The following is a 20,115-nucleotide window of genomic DNA, read 5'->3' on the forward strand; positions in this document are numbered from 1 at the left end:
TTAAAGTATGTGTTGTGAGTTGGAGAATTTAGCTACCATATTTGGTTTTCATATGCCTGCCCTGTGACCTCACATTAGCCTGTTGGAGGATTCCTGTGGTTTTGCTTATCCTTTTATGGGAAGGCTTCGTGGAGAATCTGTCTGACCAGAATTAGAAACCCTGTAGCATTTGTAGGAACTGTGGCTTTAGGAAGAAGCCATATTTTTTGTAATTAAGTTTCCATACTGCCAGAATTTGTTTCATAAAGAGATGGTGAGTTGGAGAATATCTTTGCTAATTATAGAATAACCAGCATTTTATACCTCTTCATATACAAAATTTCCTTTATTCTATTATAAGAAAGTTCTCCTAAAGGAGACTGAAATCTGTATAGAAACTCATTGCACTGAATTAATAATGATTTAAATGGTTAGAGCAGGGAGGTGAAGGCTGGAATAAGGTGGTTTGTTTATCTTTAAATTCTTAATGCAAAAAGCCTGAATTTTTTTTTTGGAACATAAAATCCACATATGTTAACCTAGCACTTGTCACAAATATTTAGCTTTGATATTTAATTATAATAGCATGATTTGTTTCAAGGAAAGTTTTTATTTTAATGGCATTCCCAAAGCAGCCAGAATAGCTGAAAATATTTGTTGCTATATTTATCTGTTAGCACTAATTTCCTGTAGCCACCTATGGCCACAAGTAACTAACACTTTTGTGGAAGCACTTAGAAATGTACCTAACTTTACACTTTATTTGTCCAAATATATGACAGTTTTAGAAGGAGACATTTGTAATATATAAAGGCATTGGGATTCATATGAATGACTGCTTCCTCACTGTAACATTTTCTTACCAAGTCTTAAAGTGCCAGAAGGATTTTATTACTTGTGGTATGTTTGTTTCATTATTACAGAACTTCAGAGTGGGAATAAACTGAAGGAGTTATCTAGAAAAGTCTACCCTGTGTATAAAACCTTTAAAACAATCAATGATTTTTCTTGCTCTTATTCTAGGATAAAGTTTAGAATTAAGAATGATACAAAAGAATTATGAACCATGTCTGCACTCAAAGATCCATCATTAAGTTGACAGTGCAATTTAGCACAAGATAACAAGTATGGCAATGCATTATTTTGTTATTCATTATGCTTAGTGTTTAAGCGGTGCTTTTCACTCTGACAGATCAGACAAATGTGCTTTGAAGGAAATTTCTAATTCATTTGAGCATTAGTTTCTTCGTCTATAAATCTGGAATGAAAATAATAGCAGTTGCCTCTTAATATTGTTGTGGAAACTAAATAAGATAAGTATGTGAAAAAATAATTGTGTAAAAGGCTTAGTATAATGCCTGGCCCATAAGCAACCCTTAATAAATAATAATTACTATATTAGACTTTAGAGTTGGATTATATTTTGTGCAATGCAGACAGGGACCTGGAATATATAAAATTCTGCAGCAGATTGTTAGCACACCCTAACATGGAGTCTGTATCCTTTTGTTTCTCCTTATTAACCCAGCCTTAATCTATGCATTTCCATGCAGCAGAAAGAGACCAGACTTTGATTAGGGGCTGACTGGATTCCATTGCTTAAATTATCCACTAGTATGGAATTTATAATCTTATAATTTATAAATTCCTTGAGCCTATAAATAATATCTATTTTATTTTAGTTTTACTTGTGTATTAGGGTAAGAACAATTGCTTGGAGGCCCAGTGTGTACATAGAAACTATACTATTTGTATATAATATTTTTTTTATTTCATTATAGGTGACACACAATGTTACATTATTTTCAGGTATACAACATAGTGGTTCACCTTCTCTGTACATTATGCTATGCTAACCATTCTTGATTGAATGGTAGCCCCTAACATTACTTAGGAAGTGGTCCAGCACTGGGATGCCTGGGTGGTTCAGTGGTAAGGCATCTGCCTTTGGCTCAGGGCATGATCCTGGGTCCTGGGATTGAGTCCGCTTTGGGCTGCCCACAGGGAGCCTGCTTCTCCCTCTGCCTATGTCTCTGCCTCTCTCTGTGTGTCTCTCATGAATAAAAAAAATAGAATATTTACAAAAAAAAGGAAGAGGTCCAGCACTAATCCTTTTCTAGGAGCAAAGGATCCTAGAATTGGAATTGAGTATTCAAATCACCTTTGTTTATAATGATGTGAGATTGGTTAAATTGTATACACACTCATTTGGATGACAATAAACACAAAATTATAGTCTGGTAAGTAAAATTTAGTATTAAATTATATAGTAAGAATACATCAAAAAGTGTTATTGATCTTTGTAAGAGATTGTCAATCTTATATAAATTTTAAAAATCAATATAATATAATCATGAAGCTGTACAGGGAAACGTAGTGGAACAAACTTAAGCTCTGGAGTTAGAGATATCTAGGTTTGAATATCAGCCCTGCCACCCACTAGCTTTGTGACTTTGGGTAAATTAACTTAACTTATTCAATATTCTAATCTGTAAAGTGGAGGTAGTAATATCTACCTTATAAGGCTATTATAAATACTAAATGAAATAGCACATATAAAACACTTAACTTGGCTGCTGTCACTTAATTGGCCTTCCATAGATGTTAGTTGTGATTAATTGGTATAAATAATAAGAAGAAAATATCTGTCTCCTAGTCTTGTCTGAACACAACCACAACTTGAAATTCCTATAAAATTGGAAATAGTTACTGAACATCTGCTAATACCCCGAAATGTCTCTTTATACTAGATGAACCCATAGCTTCTGTGAGCCCACATAGTCTAAATCTTGTGAAGCTTATGAACTTCAATCCTTCTGACTCTTGCCAAAAAGTACAGATAGAAAAAACTGCCAGATAAGAAAGGGCTGGATAAATGAGGTTATTCAGAACTGATATTTCATTTAGTCAAGAAAAGCCTTTTTAACCTAGAAAATAAACGTGACTGTATTTTCCTTACTATGACCACCTTAAGAAATAGCTATTTCTGAGAAACTACCTTAAATATCTACTATTTCTTCTTTTCACACAAGCTCTATTTTTAAAATTACTTGAACCTTAACATCTGTGTTGACATGATGTGGTAAAAGTACAACTAAAAAAAATAATAACAGTAGATTTTTTTCTTTTGGTGACAGTGAAATAACAAGGCTTAGATTGTACTCTTTTGCTGCCACTTTGTGGAATATCAATCAGGAGAATTCCAGGGAGCTAGGGGTAGAGGTGGGAGAACAACAAGAAAATTCTTTTTTAAAAAAGATTTTATTTACTTATTCATGAGAGACACAGAGACAGAGAGGTAGAAACACAAGCAGAGAGAGAAGCAGGCTCCATGCAGGGAGCCCGAGGTGGGACTGGATCCCGGGACTTTAGGATCATACCCTGGGATGAAGGCAGCACTAAACTGCTGAGCCCCCCGGGCTGCCCAAGAAAATTCTTAATCGTCATCTTGACCCAGATTTGTTGTGGACTTGTTGGCAAATAGACATGGATTACAAATTTTACATGGCTGATTATGACCAAAGCATTTTTGAAAATATTGCAAAATAGACAAGATGTAAACAAGTGTCTTGCTGTGGTTGTATCATTATATTAAGCATTATATTAAGCAACAGGAAGAGTGGCTTAAAGACTTATGACCATATTCACTTAAAATGCATACAGATCTCTAGTTACTGAACAACTACCCAGTGGCAACACAGCACTGGTCCAGCATCAAAAAAACTAACCAGTAATTCAGATGTGATTTTCCTTTTGGATGTATTTTGTAAGTAGATTGGCAGATTTAAATATTATTTGTTCACTCCTCCTACACTTTACTGTTAAATGTTTAGGTACAGAGTAGGCAAATACAGTCTTACTATTTTCCTACAAAATAGAGTGGCCCTGTTTAGGGCAGCATTTGAAATAAGCAGAACCAATTGGAGGGAATCTATATATTTGAATTCCTAATTGCAGAAATTGCCTGGGTCATAAATTTTAAGCTATTTAAAAAGACAAAATACACATCCATACAATTGTTTATTCAATTATAGACTAATTATGCATAAACATTTAGTCATAGAAATTGTGAATCATCCATTTAGAAAGTTTCCAAGTTTATTTTGTAATACTGTACCTTCGTTGTTCTAGTGCAATATGTTACAACATTTGTAAGCCTAGTTTTCATAAGCCAGTTATATTGAACTTTACTAAGTATAACATCTTTCAATAAAATTATAGGTCACATGCAATATAGATATAATATATAGCATTTGTGCTAGGTATTATTAAGTTTAATCTAAGTAACATCAATAATAGCCATAAGCACTTGCTCTGTCTTCTTAGTTCCCTGTATCTATTGGCTTTGTCATTCATTTGGACCCTCTCACCATGTTATACATATGGTTGTCTTAGCTTCATATTTAAATACTATGTTGTGTATTGTTTAGTATATTTAATCCTTTTCATTAGATTGTAATCTTGGAAGGGAATCTGACATCTTTCTTTAGATATTTTAGAGAAACTAATGAAGTTATTAAACACTTAAAAGGCCTCTGAGATATATTGTTGAGTAGCTACTAAATACAGTTTCAAATAAATAAATAAACACAGTTTCAGACAATCATTTTAAATTTTAGTACATCATAATTGGAACCTCTGTCAATGTTCATTCAAGTGTCAGCTGAGAATGTGTGACAGATATTGATTATAAAGCAAGACAAAACCTCCACCTAGATTAAATGTTTTATGGTAGATTGGCACTTTCATGAAAAATACTCTTGTTTTCCCATTTGAAGCATGATTACTGAAGTTTTATTGTTTCCTTGGAATTCAGACATTCACATTGGCACCTACTAAAGCAGAAACCATTTCAGTTTCCTTTCTTCAAAAGAAGCTTGATTCTTGGCATGACAGACAAACTAACTGAGGCTAGCTGGAGAGCAGCTGTTTCCTCCAGGTGTTAGTTGTTCAGAGGCCCTGATCTGTGTCTTTGGAGGGAAGGATACATTGAATCTCAAACCCTGGCATGTAGGCAGAAATAATTTTTCATTCTTGGGTTGAGGTGAAGGGTGTGGTTTGCTCTGAAAAAAAAAAGATTTAAATTCTTGGACAGTGCTATTTTCTACTTGTAAATGCATTTATGTGCTGAAAAGGATATTAATAACCTTTTAACTTTGAAGTAATTTATTTTTTATTTTCCTGTAGGGAATTTAAATTTTATTCCTTAGTAAACCCTTATGACATCCATTCTTAATTGTTCCGAAAGTGAAGCTTTCAGTCACATATGTTCTCTGTGTCCCTTCATTTTAAGTTCCATTAAGAAATTAGGAAATTAGCATCAGCAGAACCCCTTTTGTCAGGATGTGTTGCACTGAACATGTGCCTATAGACATATAAGAAAGTCAATAATAACTCTTTAGATATAAAATATTCCATGTTGGAAATAATCATGATATGTGAAAATTTGGACTCACAGATATGATTTAATTAGAAAAAAATACATAACCTGAATATTCAAAGCTGAACATTTGACAGGGCAAAACCTACTTAAAGTATTATTATGGCCCATTCTGTCTAGCTTTGTAGAAATGTAAACACTCCAAGAAGCATGTATACTTACTGTTAGGTACTTCCAGAGCATGGAAGAAATATTTTCAGTCTGGAGCTGATGGTTGAAAGATAAAGATACCAGTGAACATATGCTATAATGCCCAGTGATACTAGGCCTAACCAGCATCTTAACTCAGTAGAGTGTACAATGTTCTCAGCATAGCATTTAATAGTGAGCAAAAGGCCTCAAAGATTCATTTAGGCTCTGTGCCTTTTTACTCTAATATACTGACATGACAAATGACATTTACCCAGGGCCATGTGTAATTCTTAGCATGTGAGCTATAACATTAACTCTTCATTTATTCAAAAATATCTGTTAGGGGTGCCGAGGTGACTCAGTTGTCATGTGTCTGACTCTTGGTTCCAGCTCAGATCATGATCTCAGGGTCCCGAGATTGAGTCTTGTGTTGGCTCTGTGCTCACTCATGCTGTCACTCACACGAGCTTGCTCTTTCCCTAAAATAAAATAAATTGTTTAAAAATATATCTGTTAAGAAATACCCACCATTTGCTTCGACATGGATGGAAATGAAGGGTATTATGCTGAGTGAAATAAGTCAATCAGAGAAGGAGAAACATTATATTGTCTCATTCATTTGGGAAATATAAAAAATAGTGAAAGGGAAAAAGGGGAAAGGAGAGAAAATGGGAAATATCAGAGAGGGAGACAGAACATGAGAGACTCCTAATTCTGTGAAACGAACAAGGGGTGGTGGAAAGGGAGGTGGGCGGGGGGGTGGGGGTGACTGGGTGATGGGCACTGAGGGGGGCACTTGATGGGATGAGCACTGGGTGTTATGCTATATGTTGGCAGATTGAACTCCAATAAAAAAGCCAAAAATATATATATCTGTTAAAATGATAAGTGCCTGAAAGTACCATATTTATGTATCATCTTTATAAAAAAACTAAATTTGTAAATATACAAATGGCTGACAAATCACTTGTCACATTTTGGACTAACTGAACACCTATTGTATCATGAAGATTGAAAACAATGATTTAATTGAATCCTCCACTTAGTGCATTAGTCCACTAGATACTCACTCCTGATTACTGATTTTTACATTGATTTTCCTCAAAATTCATAAAAGCCTATATGTTATATTTAGGGGAAAATTTTGACATTATAAACTAATAAGGAAATATATTTCTTGTAATAAAAATATCTTGTTGCAAATTTTGTTGGATTGTGATGCATCTTTAAAGAAGAGAGTAATTTTTCCTGGGGTTATGTGATGAAAGAGAAAGTTGTTTACTCACAATCACAAGCAAGTTAGAAGGACAAAAATACAACCTCTGTGTATGTATGCATGTATGTGTATAATGAGTATAGGGGTACAAATCCAGAGGGAACTTGACTGTATAGAAGTTTGTTGTTGGTGGTGGTGATTTTGTTGATGTTTTGTATTATTATATCCTTTGAGAGAACTGCTTCTGTTGATTTTATATTTCTGATGCTTCTGCCCCATGTAGCTTTTTAGTGTGACTCCATTAAAAAAAATTATTGATTGAGCTCTGCAACTCAGAAATGTTAAGTAATAGTTTTAAATTTAAATTAACAGAAATGTTAAGTAATAGTTTTAAATTTAAATTAACATAGATAAAAAAAATAAATAAATTAATTAACATAGATGTGTGAATTAAAGTTCTAAAAAAATTCATATCAATGGAGAAACCTAACTAAAAAGTCTTAATTTTACTATTTTAAAGCTCTCTCCTACATATGATTAGCAGGCGAAAGAAGTGTATTATCTCTATCTGGTAATACAGAAATAATAATAAAAGCTTTGTATTTCAATGTGTTAATCTATAACCCCCCCAAATATTGTTAAAACATCAGGTAGAAATGCTGACATTATATTAGTTCATTCTCTTATTATATTTTGACCAGTTTTGGAAAAGAAAGAATAAGGAAGTGTTTGAGGACAGAAAAAGTGATTCAGACATGACCAAACTTTATCCAATGTCACAGAGTGGGAAGGTAAGGATTTCAAATCTTCTATCAAAGAAGTAGCACAAACACATGAAATAGAACCTTAGAAGCCCATGCTAATGGCTCATGAGTGGTACAGGTATATTCCAAACTTCATATACAGGTAGATTTAGCTCATATATTATCCAATTTCTGTTCTAAACAATGAAAATCAAATGTAGAGTAACTCTGACTTATAGCATGGTTAAGGAAAGATTTGTTTCTTTTTGTTTTAGAATGCTTATTAGGACAGAAAGTATAAATAGAAAGGAATCTAAGTATCAAAGAACCAGCAAACAATGAAGAGAGCAAGAGAAGAAAGGATCAGAGATAAGTGATAGAAACAACCACAAAACAAGTAACAAAATGGTAATAAATACATATCTATCAATGATTACTTTGAATTCAAGTGGGCTAAACACTCCAATCAAAATATATAAATTGACAGAATGGATAAAAAAAGCTCATCAAAAACAAAACAAAACAAGCTAAGATCACCACAATCAATTGGGTATTTTTCCCCAGGATTCAATGGTGATCCAGTATTCACAAGTCAATCAACAAGATACATCACATCAATAAGAGAAAATATAGAAACCATATCATCATTTCAATAGATGAAAAAAAGCATTTGTAAAAGTACAACATGCATTCATGATAAAAAGCTCTCAACAAACTAGGTTTAGAGGGAACATACCTCAAAATACTGAAGTCCATGCATGAAAACTCACAGTGAACATTATACTCAATGGCGAAAAATTAAGAGCTTTTTCTCCAACGTCAGGAACAGGAGAAGGATGTCCACTCTCAACACTTTTGTTCAACATAATACTGAAAATCCAAACCACAACAATGAGATAACAAAAGAAATGAAAGGAACCTAAATTGGCAAGGAAGAATTAAAATTTTCACTATTTTCAGATGATATACTATATATAGAAAACCCTAAAGACTTTACAAAAAAATTATTAGAACCCCTAATCAATTCAGTAAAGTCACAGGATATAAAATCAACATACAGAAATCTGTTGCTTTTCTATACACTAATAATGAAGCAGCAGAGATAGAAATTAAGGAATTAATCACAAAAAAAAGCTGGAATAGCCATACTTATCTCAAACAAACTAGACTTTGTTTTACTTTTTTAACAAACTAGATTTTAAAGCAAAGCCTGTAATAGGAGATGAAGAAGGGCATTCTGCAGCAACATACTCAACTTTGTCATGTGGCATTTTGTTTTTATATATTTACATGTTTTTAATTAATTTTAATCTAGCATAATCACTTTCATGCTGTCCAGCATGTGGGGGTGGGGGGGGTGGAGGGCGTGGGACCCTTTGCCACCGGAGCTGCCCTGCCTTCAGCATCCAGGCAGCTGGCCTTTGCATGGAGAATCTTCACTAGTGACTGTCACTTCAGCCCTCCCAGTGTGACTGAGAGTCAGTTTGCTCTGTTGTGCTCTGTCACCTCCTAAAGATGCATCCTGACTTATCCCCACACTTGCACACTGAAGAATGCAACATCTTGACTAACTTGCTGAAGGAATGTCACCAAAAAAAATCACAGCATTCTGAAAATTTTTGGTCATTGCAATGATCTTGATGAAGAGATAAGAAAATACTTGAAGAATGAGTAATTGGAAAAGAGGACCAAGAGCAAATAACATGGAAATGTGATGCGAAAAAGACATTTCAATCCTGCAAAGGAAACTGAAAAGTAAATTACAGGCATAATTTGTTTTAAAAAATTGAAGGGTTGCCTGGGTGGCTCAGTGGTTGAGCATTTGCCTTCAGTTCAGGGTATGATCCTGGGTGTCCCAGGATCAAGTCCTGCATGGGGCTCCCCATAGGGAGCCTGCTTCTCCCTCTGCTTATGTCTCTGCCTGTGTGTGTGTGTGTGTGTGTGTGTGTGTGTGTGTGTGTGTGATGAACAAATAAATAAAATCTTTTAAAATTTGAAGACTGAAGGCTCCAAGGTCTTTTTTGGACCTATCACCATTTTCTGCTGTGAACTCGGGTAGGGAACTTCACCTCTGTGTCTTCACATCAGTTTCTGTGCATCAATACTGACATGTGTGCTTAAAGGAAGATATGATGTAGATAATACCTCACCTAACCACAGAGACAATGAGTTCCCCACCCTACCTTGGAGTGCCACATACATAAGCTGTGACACAGAGGTGCCCAGGCCTCCCCACGTGGGATGGACAAATAAAGAGGAGAGAAAGTAATGTGCATGGGGGATCTTCTCTGTGCCAGGCACCAGGCTGGATACTTTATGTACTGTATCTTCTCTAAGTCCTAAAGCAGCCCTGTTAGAAGTCTGTTTTATGGCAGAGGAAACTATAGCTCAGGGATTAGGTGATTTGCCCATGGGGTCACACAGCTAGAAAGTGATAGACCTGAGATCCAAACCCAGGCCATCTGACTCCAAAGTCTGTATCCCTTCTAGGTGATCAGTTGAGAGTCTTCAGTGAGTTTGAGAGGGTGTCTCCCTCACCAAATCTGGCACTGAAGAATCATCTGATCATCATCAACATAATAATTAGGACTATCCCACTAGATGACCTAACAACTGTAAATATTTATGCCCCCAACTTGGGAGCATACAAATATATAAAACAATTAATAATAAACATAAAGAAACTCACTGATAATAGTGCAATAATAGTAGTAGGCTTTAACATCCCACTTACATCAAGAGATCATCTCAGCAAAAACTCAATTAGGAAACAATGGTTTTGAATAAGAAACTAGATCAGATGACTTTTTTTCCTTTTTATTTATTTATGTTTTTTATTTTTTAATTTACATTCAATTAATTAGCATATAGTGTATTATTAGTCTCAAAGGTAAAACTTAGTGATTCATCAGTTGCATATAGCACCCAATGCTCGTTACATCAATGCTGTCCTTAATGCCCATCACTCAGTTACCCCATGCTCCCACCCAATGCCCCTCCAGCAACCCTCAGTTTGTTTCCTATAGTAAAGAATCTCTTCTAGTTTGTCCTTCTCTCGTTTTAGAACAAATTAACTTAACAGAAAGATTCAAAAATTTTATCCTAAAGCAGGAAATTACAAATTCTTTTCAATTGTACATGGAACACTCTCCAGAATAGATCACAAAGTGGGTCATAAATCAGCCCTCAAAAAGTACAAAAAGAATGAGGTCATATAACCCATATTTTCACACCACAACACAATGAATGTTGAAGTCAACCACAAAAAATTTGGAAAGAACAAAAATATATTGAGATTAAAGAACATCCTACTAAAGAATGAATGTGTTAACCAGAAAATTAAGATATTAAAATTTTATAAAAAACTTGGAAGCAAATGAAAATGAAAATACAAGAGTCCAAAAACTTTAGAATGCAGCAAAGGTAGTACTAAGAGGGAAGCATATTGCAACATGGTTCTAGCTCAAGAAGCAATAAAATTCTCAAATACACAACCTAATCTTACACCTAAAGGAGCTAGAAAAAAAGGAATAGCAAATAAAGCAAGGCCAACAGAAGAAAAGAAATAATAAAGATTAAAGCAGAAATAAACAATATAGAAAGAAACAAAAAACCTAGTAGAACAGATCAACTGAACTAAGAGCTGGTTCTTTGAAAGAATTAAGAAAACTGATAAACCCTTAGCCAGACTTGCCAAAGAGAAAAGAAAAAGGATCAAAGTAAAACAAAAACAAAAACAAAAACAAAAAACAAACAAACAAAAAACCATGAACGAAAGAGGAGAGATCACAAACAACACCACAGAAATACAATTATAGGGCAGCCCGGGTGGCTCAGCAGTTTAGCACTGCCTTCAGCCCAGGGCCTGATCCTGGAGACTCAGGATTGAGTCCCACCTCAGGCTTCCTGCATGGAGCCTGCTTCTCCCTCTTTCTATTTCTCTGCCTCTCTCCCTCCCCCCTCTCATTAATAAATAAAATATTTTTTAAAAATACTATTATAATAGAATATTATAAAAAATTATATGCCAACAAACTGTGCAACCTCAAAGAAATGGACAAATTCCTGCAAACCTACAAACTACCAAAATTGAAATAGGAAGAAATACAAATTGGAACAAATCCACAACCAGCAAAGAAATTGAATCAGTAATAAAAAATTTCCCAAAGAACCAAAGTCCAGTGCCAGATGGCTTCCCAAAGGATCTCTAGTAGACATTTAAAGAAGAGTTAATACCTATTCTTCTCAAGCTATTCACAAAAATAGAAATGGGAGGAAGACTTCCAAACTTGTTTTTGGAAGCCAGCATTACCTTGGATCCAAAAACAAAGACCCCACTTAAAAGGAGATTCACATTCATCCTTTCTGATGGCTGAGGACTATTTCATTGTGTGTATATATATATATATATATATATATATATATATATATATATCACATCTTCTTTATCCATTCATCTGTTGAATAACACCTTGGATGGACTTGAAGGGTATTATGCTGAATGAAGTAAGTCAATTGGAGAAGGGCAATAATCATATGGTTTCACTCATATGGGGAATATAAGAAATAGTGACAGGGATTATAAGGGAAAGGAAGGGAACTGAGTGGGAAAAATTAGAGAGGGAGACAAACTATGAGAGACTCCTAAATCTGGGAAATGAACAAAGGGTTGCAGAAGGGGAGGTGGGCTGGGGTTCAGGTAACTGGGTGACAGGCACTGAGGAGGGCACTTGATGGAATGAGCACTAGGTGTTATACTATATGTTGGCAAATAGAACTTCAATAAAAACAAATGAAAAAAATTAAAAATGAAAAAGAATTATAGACCAATATTCTTGATGAACATGGATGCAAAAAATTCTTAAGAAGATATGAGCAAATCAAATCTAATAGCTCATGAAAATAATTATTCACCATAATCAAGTTAGATTTATTCTGGGCTGCAAGGATGGTTCGATATTCACAAATCAATCAATGTGATCAACCACATTAATAAAATAAAGAAAAAGAACCATATAATCTCAATGAATGCAGAAAAAGTATTTAGCAACATACAGCATCCATTCTTGATAAAAACCCTTGAAAAGAGTAGTTATAAACATACCTCAACATCATAAAGGCCATATACAAAATGCCCACAACTAATATCATCCTCAAGAGGGGAAAACTGAAAGCTTTTCCTCTATGGTCAAGAACAAGACAGGAATGTCCATTCTCATTGTTATTATTTAACATAGTACTAGAAGTCTTAGCTTTGGCAATCAGACAATAAGAAGAAATAAAAAGCATCCAAATCAGCAAGAAAGTCAAATAACACGATATTCTGTATAAAATCCAAACAACTCCATAAAAACCTTGCTAGAAAAGATAAATTCAGTAAAGTTGCAGTGTAAAATGTACAGAAATCTGTTGCATTTCTATATACCAATAATGAAGCAGCAGAAAAAGAAATTTATCTCAGTTACAATTGCACCAAAAAAACAACAAGATACCTAGAAATAAACCTAAGCAAGGAGGTAAAAGATCTGAAAACTATAGGAAACTTATGAAAGAAATTGGATAGGACACCAAAAAATACAAAAAAAGTCCATGTTCATGTCTTAGGAGAACATTGTAGAAATGTCTAAATTACCCAAAGCAGTCTACACATTTAATGCCATCCTTATCAAAATATCAACAGCATTTTTCACAAAGCTAGAACAAACAATCCTAATATTTGTTTGGAACCATAAAAGATGCTGAATAGCCAAAGCAATATTGGAAAATAAATGCAAAACTAGAGGAATTGTTATTCTGGAATTCTAAGCTATATTACAAAGTCATCAAGACAGGATGGTACTGGCACAAAAACAGATACATAAGTCAATGGAACAGTGTAGAAAACCCATAAATGGATCCATAACTATATGGTCAACTGATCTTTAACAGAGTAGAAAATATCCAATAGAAAAAAGTCTACTCAACAAATGCTATTGGTAAAACTGGGCAGCAACATGCAGAAGAATGAAACTGGACTACTTTATTACACTATGCACAAAAATAAATTCAAAATGGAGAAACAGAGAAAGAGACAATCAAGAAAACTAAAATACAAACTACAGAATGGGAGAAGATATTTGCAAATGACATATCAGATCAGGGGCTAGTATCCAAAATCCATAAAGAACTTCTCAAATTCAACACAGAAAAAACAAATACTCTATTTTAAAAATGGGCAGAAAGCATAAATAGACATTTTTCCATTCAGATATCTAACAGACACATGAAAAAATGCTCAACATCACTCACCATCAGAGAAATACAAATCAAAACCACAAGGAGATATCAACTCACTCCTGCCAGAATGGCTAAAATAAACACAGGAAACAAAAGATGATGGTGAGGATGCAGAGAAAGAGGAGCCCTCTTTCACTGTTGCTGGAATGCAAACCAGTGCAGCTACTCTGTAAATATTATGGAGGTTCCTCAAAATGTTAAAAATAGAAGTATCCTATTATACAGCAATTGCACTGTATGTATATATGTATTATATATACATATATTGGAAGAAAAGAAACAAAAGACATATATGTATTATATACATAAATGTTATATATGTATGTGTGTATATATGTATATATATTATATATGTATAATACATCTATACATACAGTGCAATTGCTGTATAATAAGATATATATATATATATATATATATATATATATATATATATAATACAATGGAATATTACTCGGCCATTAAAAAAGAATAAGATCCTGCTATTTGCAATTGCATTATAAGGTATTTACAAAAAGGATACAAAATTACAGATTCAAAGGTGTACATGCACCCTGATGTTTATAGCAGCGTTATCAGTAATAATTAAACTATGGAGATAGCCCAAATGTACACTGACTGATATATGGATAAAGAAGAGGAGATATATATACACAGTGGAATATTAACCAGTCATCAAAAAGATAAAAAAAATTCTTGCTATTTGCGATGATGTGAATGGAGCTAGAGTGAACCATGCTAAGCAAAATAAGTCAGTCAGATTTAGACAATATAACTTCACTCATATGTGAAACTTAGGAAACAGAACAGATGAACGTATGTGAAGGAGAAAAAAAGAGAGGGAAGCAAACCATAAGAGATTCTAAACAATAGAGAACAAACAGGGTTGTTGAAGGGAGGTGGGTGGGGAATGGGCTAAATTGGTGATGGGTATTAAGGAAGGCACTTGTTATAGTAAGCACTGGGTGTTATATGTTGGTGATGAATCACTAAATTCTACTCATTACCAATGAGTATTGATAATGAGTAGAAATCAATATTACACTATATGTTAACTAACTAGAATTAAATTAAAATTTGGAAGAAAAGAAACAAAAGACATATAAACGGCCAACAGACACATGAGAAAATGCTCAATATTACTCATCATCAGAGAAATGCAATTTATTTTATTTTTAAGGATTAATTAATTAATTAATTAATTTATTTATTTATTTATTGAGACTGGCACCTGAGCACGGGTGAGGGGTGAGGGAGAAGGAGAAGTAGACTCCCTGCTGAACAGGGAATCAAATGAGGGCCTGATCCCAGGATCCTAGGATCATGACCTGAGCCAAAGACAGAGTTTTAGCCAAGACCCCCAGGGGCCCCGAGAAGTGCAGTTTAAAACCACATTGAGATATCACCTCACATTTGTCAGATTGTCTAAAATGAAAAACACAAGAAATAATGATTATTGGTAAGGATACGGAGAAAAGGAAACCCTCTTGCACTGTTGGTGGGAATGCAAATTGGTGCACCCACTGCAGAAAACAGTATGGAGTTTCCTCAACAATTTATAAATAGAACTACCTTATGATCCAGTAATTACACTACTAAGTATTTACTCCAAAAATACAGAAACACTAACTCAAAGGAACACACGCACCCCCTAAGTTTATGGCAGCTGCATATACAATAACCAAATTATGGAAGCAGCCCAAGTGTGTATTGCTAGATAAATGGATAAAGAAGATGCGGTTTTATATACATAATTGAAAATTATTCAGCTATTTTAAAAAACCCAAATCCCTGCCATTTGCAAGGACATGGATGAAGCTAGAAAGTATTATGCTCACAAAATATGTCAATTAGAGAAAGATAAATACCATATTGACTTCACTCATATGTGGAATTTTAAAAAAAAATTGACCAAAGGAGAAAGGAAGAGAGAAATAAACTAAGAAACGGACTCTTGACTATAGAGAACAAACTTACGGTTACCATTTGGGAGGTGGTTGGGGAGGATGGGTGAAATAGGTGATAGGGATTAAGGAGTGCACTTGTGATGATAACTGGGTAATATATGGAATTGTTGAATCACTATAGTGTAAATCTGAAACTAATATAACACTGCATGCTAAATACACTGGGAATAAAATAAAAAGTTAATGAATAATAAGTGGAAAAAATGATAGCAAGTATATTTTTAAAAACTATTCTGCTATGAAGCAAACCTAAAGCACTTAGGAGGTATAATAATTATAAAGTTTTTAATTTAAAAATGTAAAATTATAGTTAAAGATAAAATTTAAGGCAAAAAAAAAAGACACCGTATAGACTTGAATCTTTTGGAAAGACTTCCTACAAGGGCTGAAACTAAGAGAGGCTTAGAGATAATCAGAAAGCACAGCTTCCATTACTCAATTTTTATTTAACTGTGGTTTAGGCTATTGATACACTTTAGCTAGCCTTACTTTTGTGTCATTTGATGTGGAGTTTTTGATGGAAAAAGAAAAAAAGAGGTTGATAAAAGGATCTATGGGCTGAAAGCTATTCAATCGACTTATGAGACACCATTAACAGCAAAATAATAAAGTGGAAAAACCACGTCTTTTGTGAAGCCACAATTTTTTATCCCTGTCTGAATTCATTTCTGCTAGTTCTCAAACACTGACTTTTGTTTAATTTGAAAAATGAAAACAACAAAATGTTTGTTCAACAACATAGTTTCTTTGTCCTTTGGGTTCTAGATTAAGAAGAAACAGCAAGATGTGCTTGGTTTTTTAGAAGCTAACAAAATAGGATTTGAAGAAAAAGATATTGCAGCCAATGAAGAGAATCGGAAGTGGATGAGAGAAAATGTACCTGAAAACAATCGACCAGCCACAGGGTACCCGCTGCCACCTCAGATTTTCAATGAAAGCCAGTACCGTGGGGTAAGAAAAAAATTAAAATCTAAACTCTTGTTTTATCAAATGTATCACCTCAAATACATCAAATCCCTTTTATCCCAAATTTGTATACAGGCTTTTTTTTGTTCATCACTTCATCCATATTAGGCAGCTGGGATATTTTTACTAGGAAGCAAATGGATGAATCATGCCCCCTGAAATTTCCTGTAAATGGATAATATAGACCTTGAACACAGAGTTGTTCTTCCATTTCTTTTTTTATGATCTTACTTTTAGGTAGTGTCTACACACAACCTGTGTATTGAATTCACAACCCCAAGATCAAGAACTGCATATTTTATCAACTAAGCCAGCCAGGCACCCTGCTTTTCCATTTCTTCTTAATTCTATATAGAGCAATTGCATTGTGTCTGCTATGTCCATGAAGAAGCTTTTGAGAAGTCAACTGCATATTTAGATGAAAAATAGTTTAAAAATAATAATACCTTATTTTCTCCTTGAAGTCAATAATACTTTTATTTTGGTATTATTAATGAATTTTCATAAAATGTTAAGTTAGCTAATTTAACTCATGTAAAGAACAAGGGAAACAAAGATGGAGTTTTGCTTTGTGACTGGTGCTTTCATGTATACCATCTTTAGTCTTTATTTAAACCATAGAGTAGTTTCCTTTATTCTTCTGTCACTATATATTTAACATTTGAAGCTGGTGACCATTCTTGCTACCATGGCAAGTACAAGTATAAATATAATAGTTTTCTTCTCTTAAGGAGCTGTTGGGAGTGAGGTGTGGGAAGAATCATACACGCCTGAAACAATTGGAGTGTGGTTATGAATCCATTTCTATGTGATGAGATAGTACAAGAAGCAAATGTGAGGGCTATAGGAATTTCCAGTAAGGAATTGTTTGCCCTGCTATATCCTCAGAATTAGCATGACTGAAGAACAACTGTATTAGAGTCAGCAATCCAAATCTTTTAGTTCATAGATATATATATGCAAGTAAAAGGACACTTTTTGGTGGGGATCTTTATTCGTGTGTCAATTCTGAAAATCTAGGGAAGGGAGCATGGAAAAATTGAGAACTTTATTGACACAAAATATTTTCTCTGTGAATTGAATTTTTAAGTTCTGAGGAGGGTCCTGAATATTTCATCTGTTGCTGCCAACAGGGCCGATATGTAAAGACATACTCTGCAGATAAGGAAAAGGCAATAAGGCTATTCATTAAGATAATAAAACCTCAGTGATTCTCTAATTTCTGCAAATTGCTGCATCCCAGGAGCTGGAAGAGGCCTCAGAGGCCATCCAGTCTGATATAAGCCAGCAAATATTTTCTTAACTTTTTTTGAAGCAGGAATTTTAATTTGTTTGGACTTGAAAACAAACACATTTTAGGTTATAAGGGTAACAGTTGAGAAACCACATTGACCTGGCTAATTTCTCCATCAGAAGCCACAATGTAAGGGAATGTAGTATGTTACAGAAATCAGGTATCAGTGAGAAATAGGGAGCTGGAAAGGATGGAGCAGGAGGTGAGACTCGACCAAACAAATATTTGTTAATGGATAAAGGATCACATTTTTATTGAATGTCTGCTGTGTACCAGGCACTAAGTTAGGATTTTAATAACAATGAAAATTAAGATTTGTCCCTATACAGACTCTTAGGGAGAAGCGTATATAGTAACCATTCATAGAAAATATATGCTATGTCAGTTATTATATTACATGCTTTATGTGTATTATATAGTTAGTTTTCATACTAATCCCATGACGTAGGTATTTTTATTCCTGTATTACAGATGAAGAAATTGAGGCCTAGAAGAAGGCTAACTGACTTGCTAAATCTGTTTTATTCTAAAGCTCTTACTTTTTCTTTTAAACCAGTGTATATTTCATTTTCCTGTTTATACAAAGATCCTATCTTTATTTTCTTCCTCCATTCTATATTATGGAAGGGTTGCTGACCTCAGTAAATTAAATTTCGCAGTATTCATTGCTGACTGGCTATTAGGTTTGGCCAATAATGGGAGATACTGGTTGAAAGATTGGAGGACAGAGGAAAGGAAAAGCCAAGGTGTAACCCTCCTGGCTTCTGGAGATGTCCATGACAGTGGCTGTGTCTGCTTTGTGGTACCAGGTATCCCAACTCTTGGGTTCTGTAATATCATCTTCTGCACTTTTTCCATTAGCTGTATAGCTGTGGTAGCAGCCTCTTGCTGTTGCTAATCTTTGGGTTCCCTTACCATTTCCTGTTTGCCTTTCATCAGTTCCTTTGTAAATAAATTCTTCATATTTTGTATTGAATTCCGTTGTTTAAAATATCTGAAGGTTTCTCAAACTTGGCACTATGGAGATATTGGATTGGAGAATACTTTGTTGTTGGGAGCTACCCTGTGCATCATAGAAAGTTTAGCAGCAACCCTGTCTTCTGTCTGTGAGTGCCAGTAGCACCCTCCCAGTTGTGAAAAACCAAGAATATCTCTAGACTTTGCCAGATTTCCCTGGGGGTGGGGGTGGGGAGTTATATCCTGTTGAGAACACTGAACTATGGATTAGGTTCTTATTTCCAGCCTGGAATGTGACTAAAACAACTAACCTACTACATAGATGAGGCTCTATTACATAGGTACATTTTTAAGGATAATCTTGATTCTGAAAGAGCTTATGCTATGTATATGAAGAACTAGAGCATTTTCATGAATTGATAATGATTATGATACCAATATACAGGTTAATGTTAGTGGAATCACAGAGGTGTAAACAAAATATCTTTTTTTTTCCCTCAAGCAAATTCCTATAGAAGAAGCAGACTATATCACAATCTGTTTTGTTTACTCTTTGTAAATATTTTAAATTTGAATTCCCTAGGATTGAGCCATGAATAGATATGAAGATCTTAATGTTTTGTATACTCTTGTATTCTTAGCACCAACAATGATTGGTATGTAGTAGGTACTCAATATGTATTTGCAAAATAAACTAATTTAATCTGACTTAATTGAGAAACTGGTGATGTTCTTTTGTCTCGGAGTTACAAATCTGTTTGTGTTTGCTAAGTCCAGGCCCCCAAAATGATATTATACTGTGATCTTGAAACAGACAATTATAGTAGCATTTTATGATATTTCAATATAGTTGAATCTATATTCTTTCACATGAATTTAAAGACTGGCTTGAGTTATTTTTGAACAAAAGGTAAGAAATAACTCTTCTGTGACTCTTTCAGCTAGCATTTTGAAGTTCCTTCCAAGTGGTTGAGTGTAGAAATGATGTATATTGTTTGTTTATTTTGAGTAGTTTATAGGTCATGTGTCTCAGTATGAAATTGCTATCAATATCAAAATAGTTTCACTTTTGAAGAGTAAACTCATAGGAGGCTGTTCATAAATGCCTGTTGTTTAGGGTTTATTCCTTTGCCAACATGTAGGGT

General features: G+C 34.3%; 1 protein-coding gene and 1 pseudogene across 5 annotated transcripts in view; both read left to right on the forward strand.

The window, feature by feature from the left end:
- The window catches only part of SH3BGRL (SH3 domain binding glutamate rich protein like), a 339,568-nt gene that overhangs the window by 100,530 nt on the left and 218,923 nt on the right, over positions 1 to 20,115 (forward strand). For 3 of the 5 annotated variants that reach the window (XM_049107599.1, XM_049107600.1, XM_025466266.3), the window contains exon 2: positions 16,519 to 16,704. In XM_049107599.1, the coding sequence (XP_048963556.1) occupies positions 16,519 to 16,704 (186 nt within the window). Of the gene's footprint in view, positions 1 to 123; positions 254 to 16,518; positions 16,705 to 20,115 lie in introns of those variants that run through there. The other 2 variants (XM_049107601.1, XM_025466267.3) reach the window with 1 other exon arrangement.
- On the forward strand, positions 8,944 to 9,438 carry LOC112671897 (COX assembly mitochondrial protein 2 homolog; annotated as a pseudogene).

Source organism: Canis lupus, chromosome X, assembly GCF_003254725.2.
Source record: "Canis lupus dingo isolate Sandy chromosome X, ASM325472v2, whole genome shotgun sequence".
NCBI lineage: Eukaryota > Metazoa > Chordata > Mammalia > Carnivora > Canidae > Canis > Canis lupus.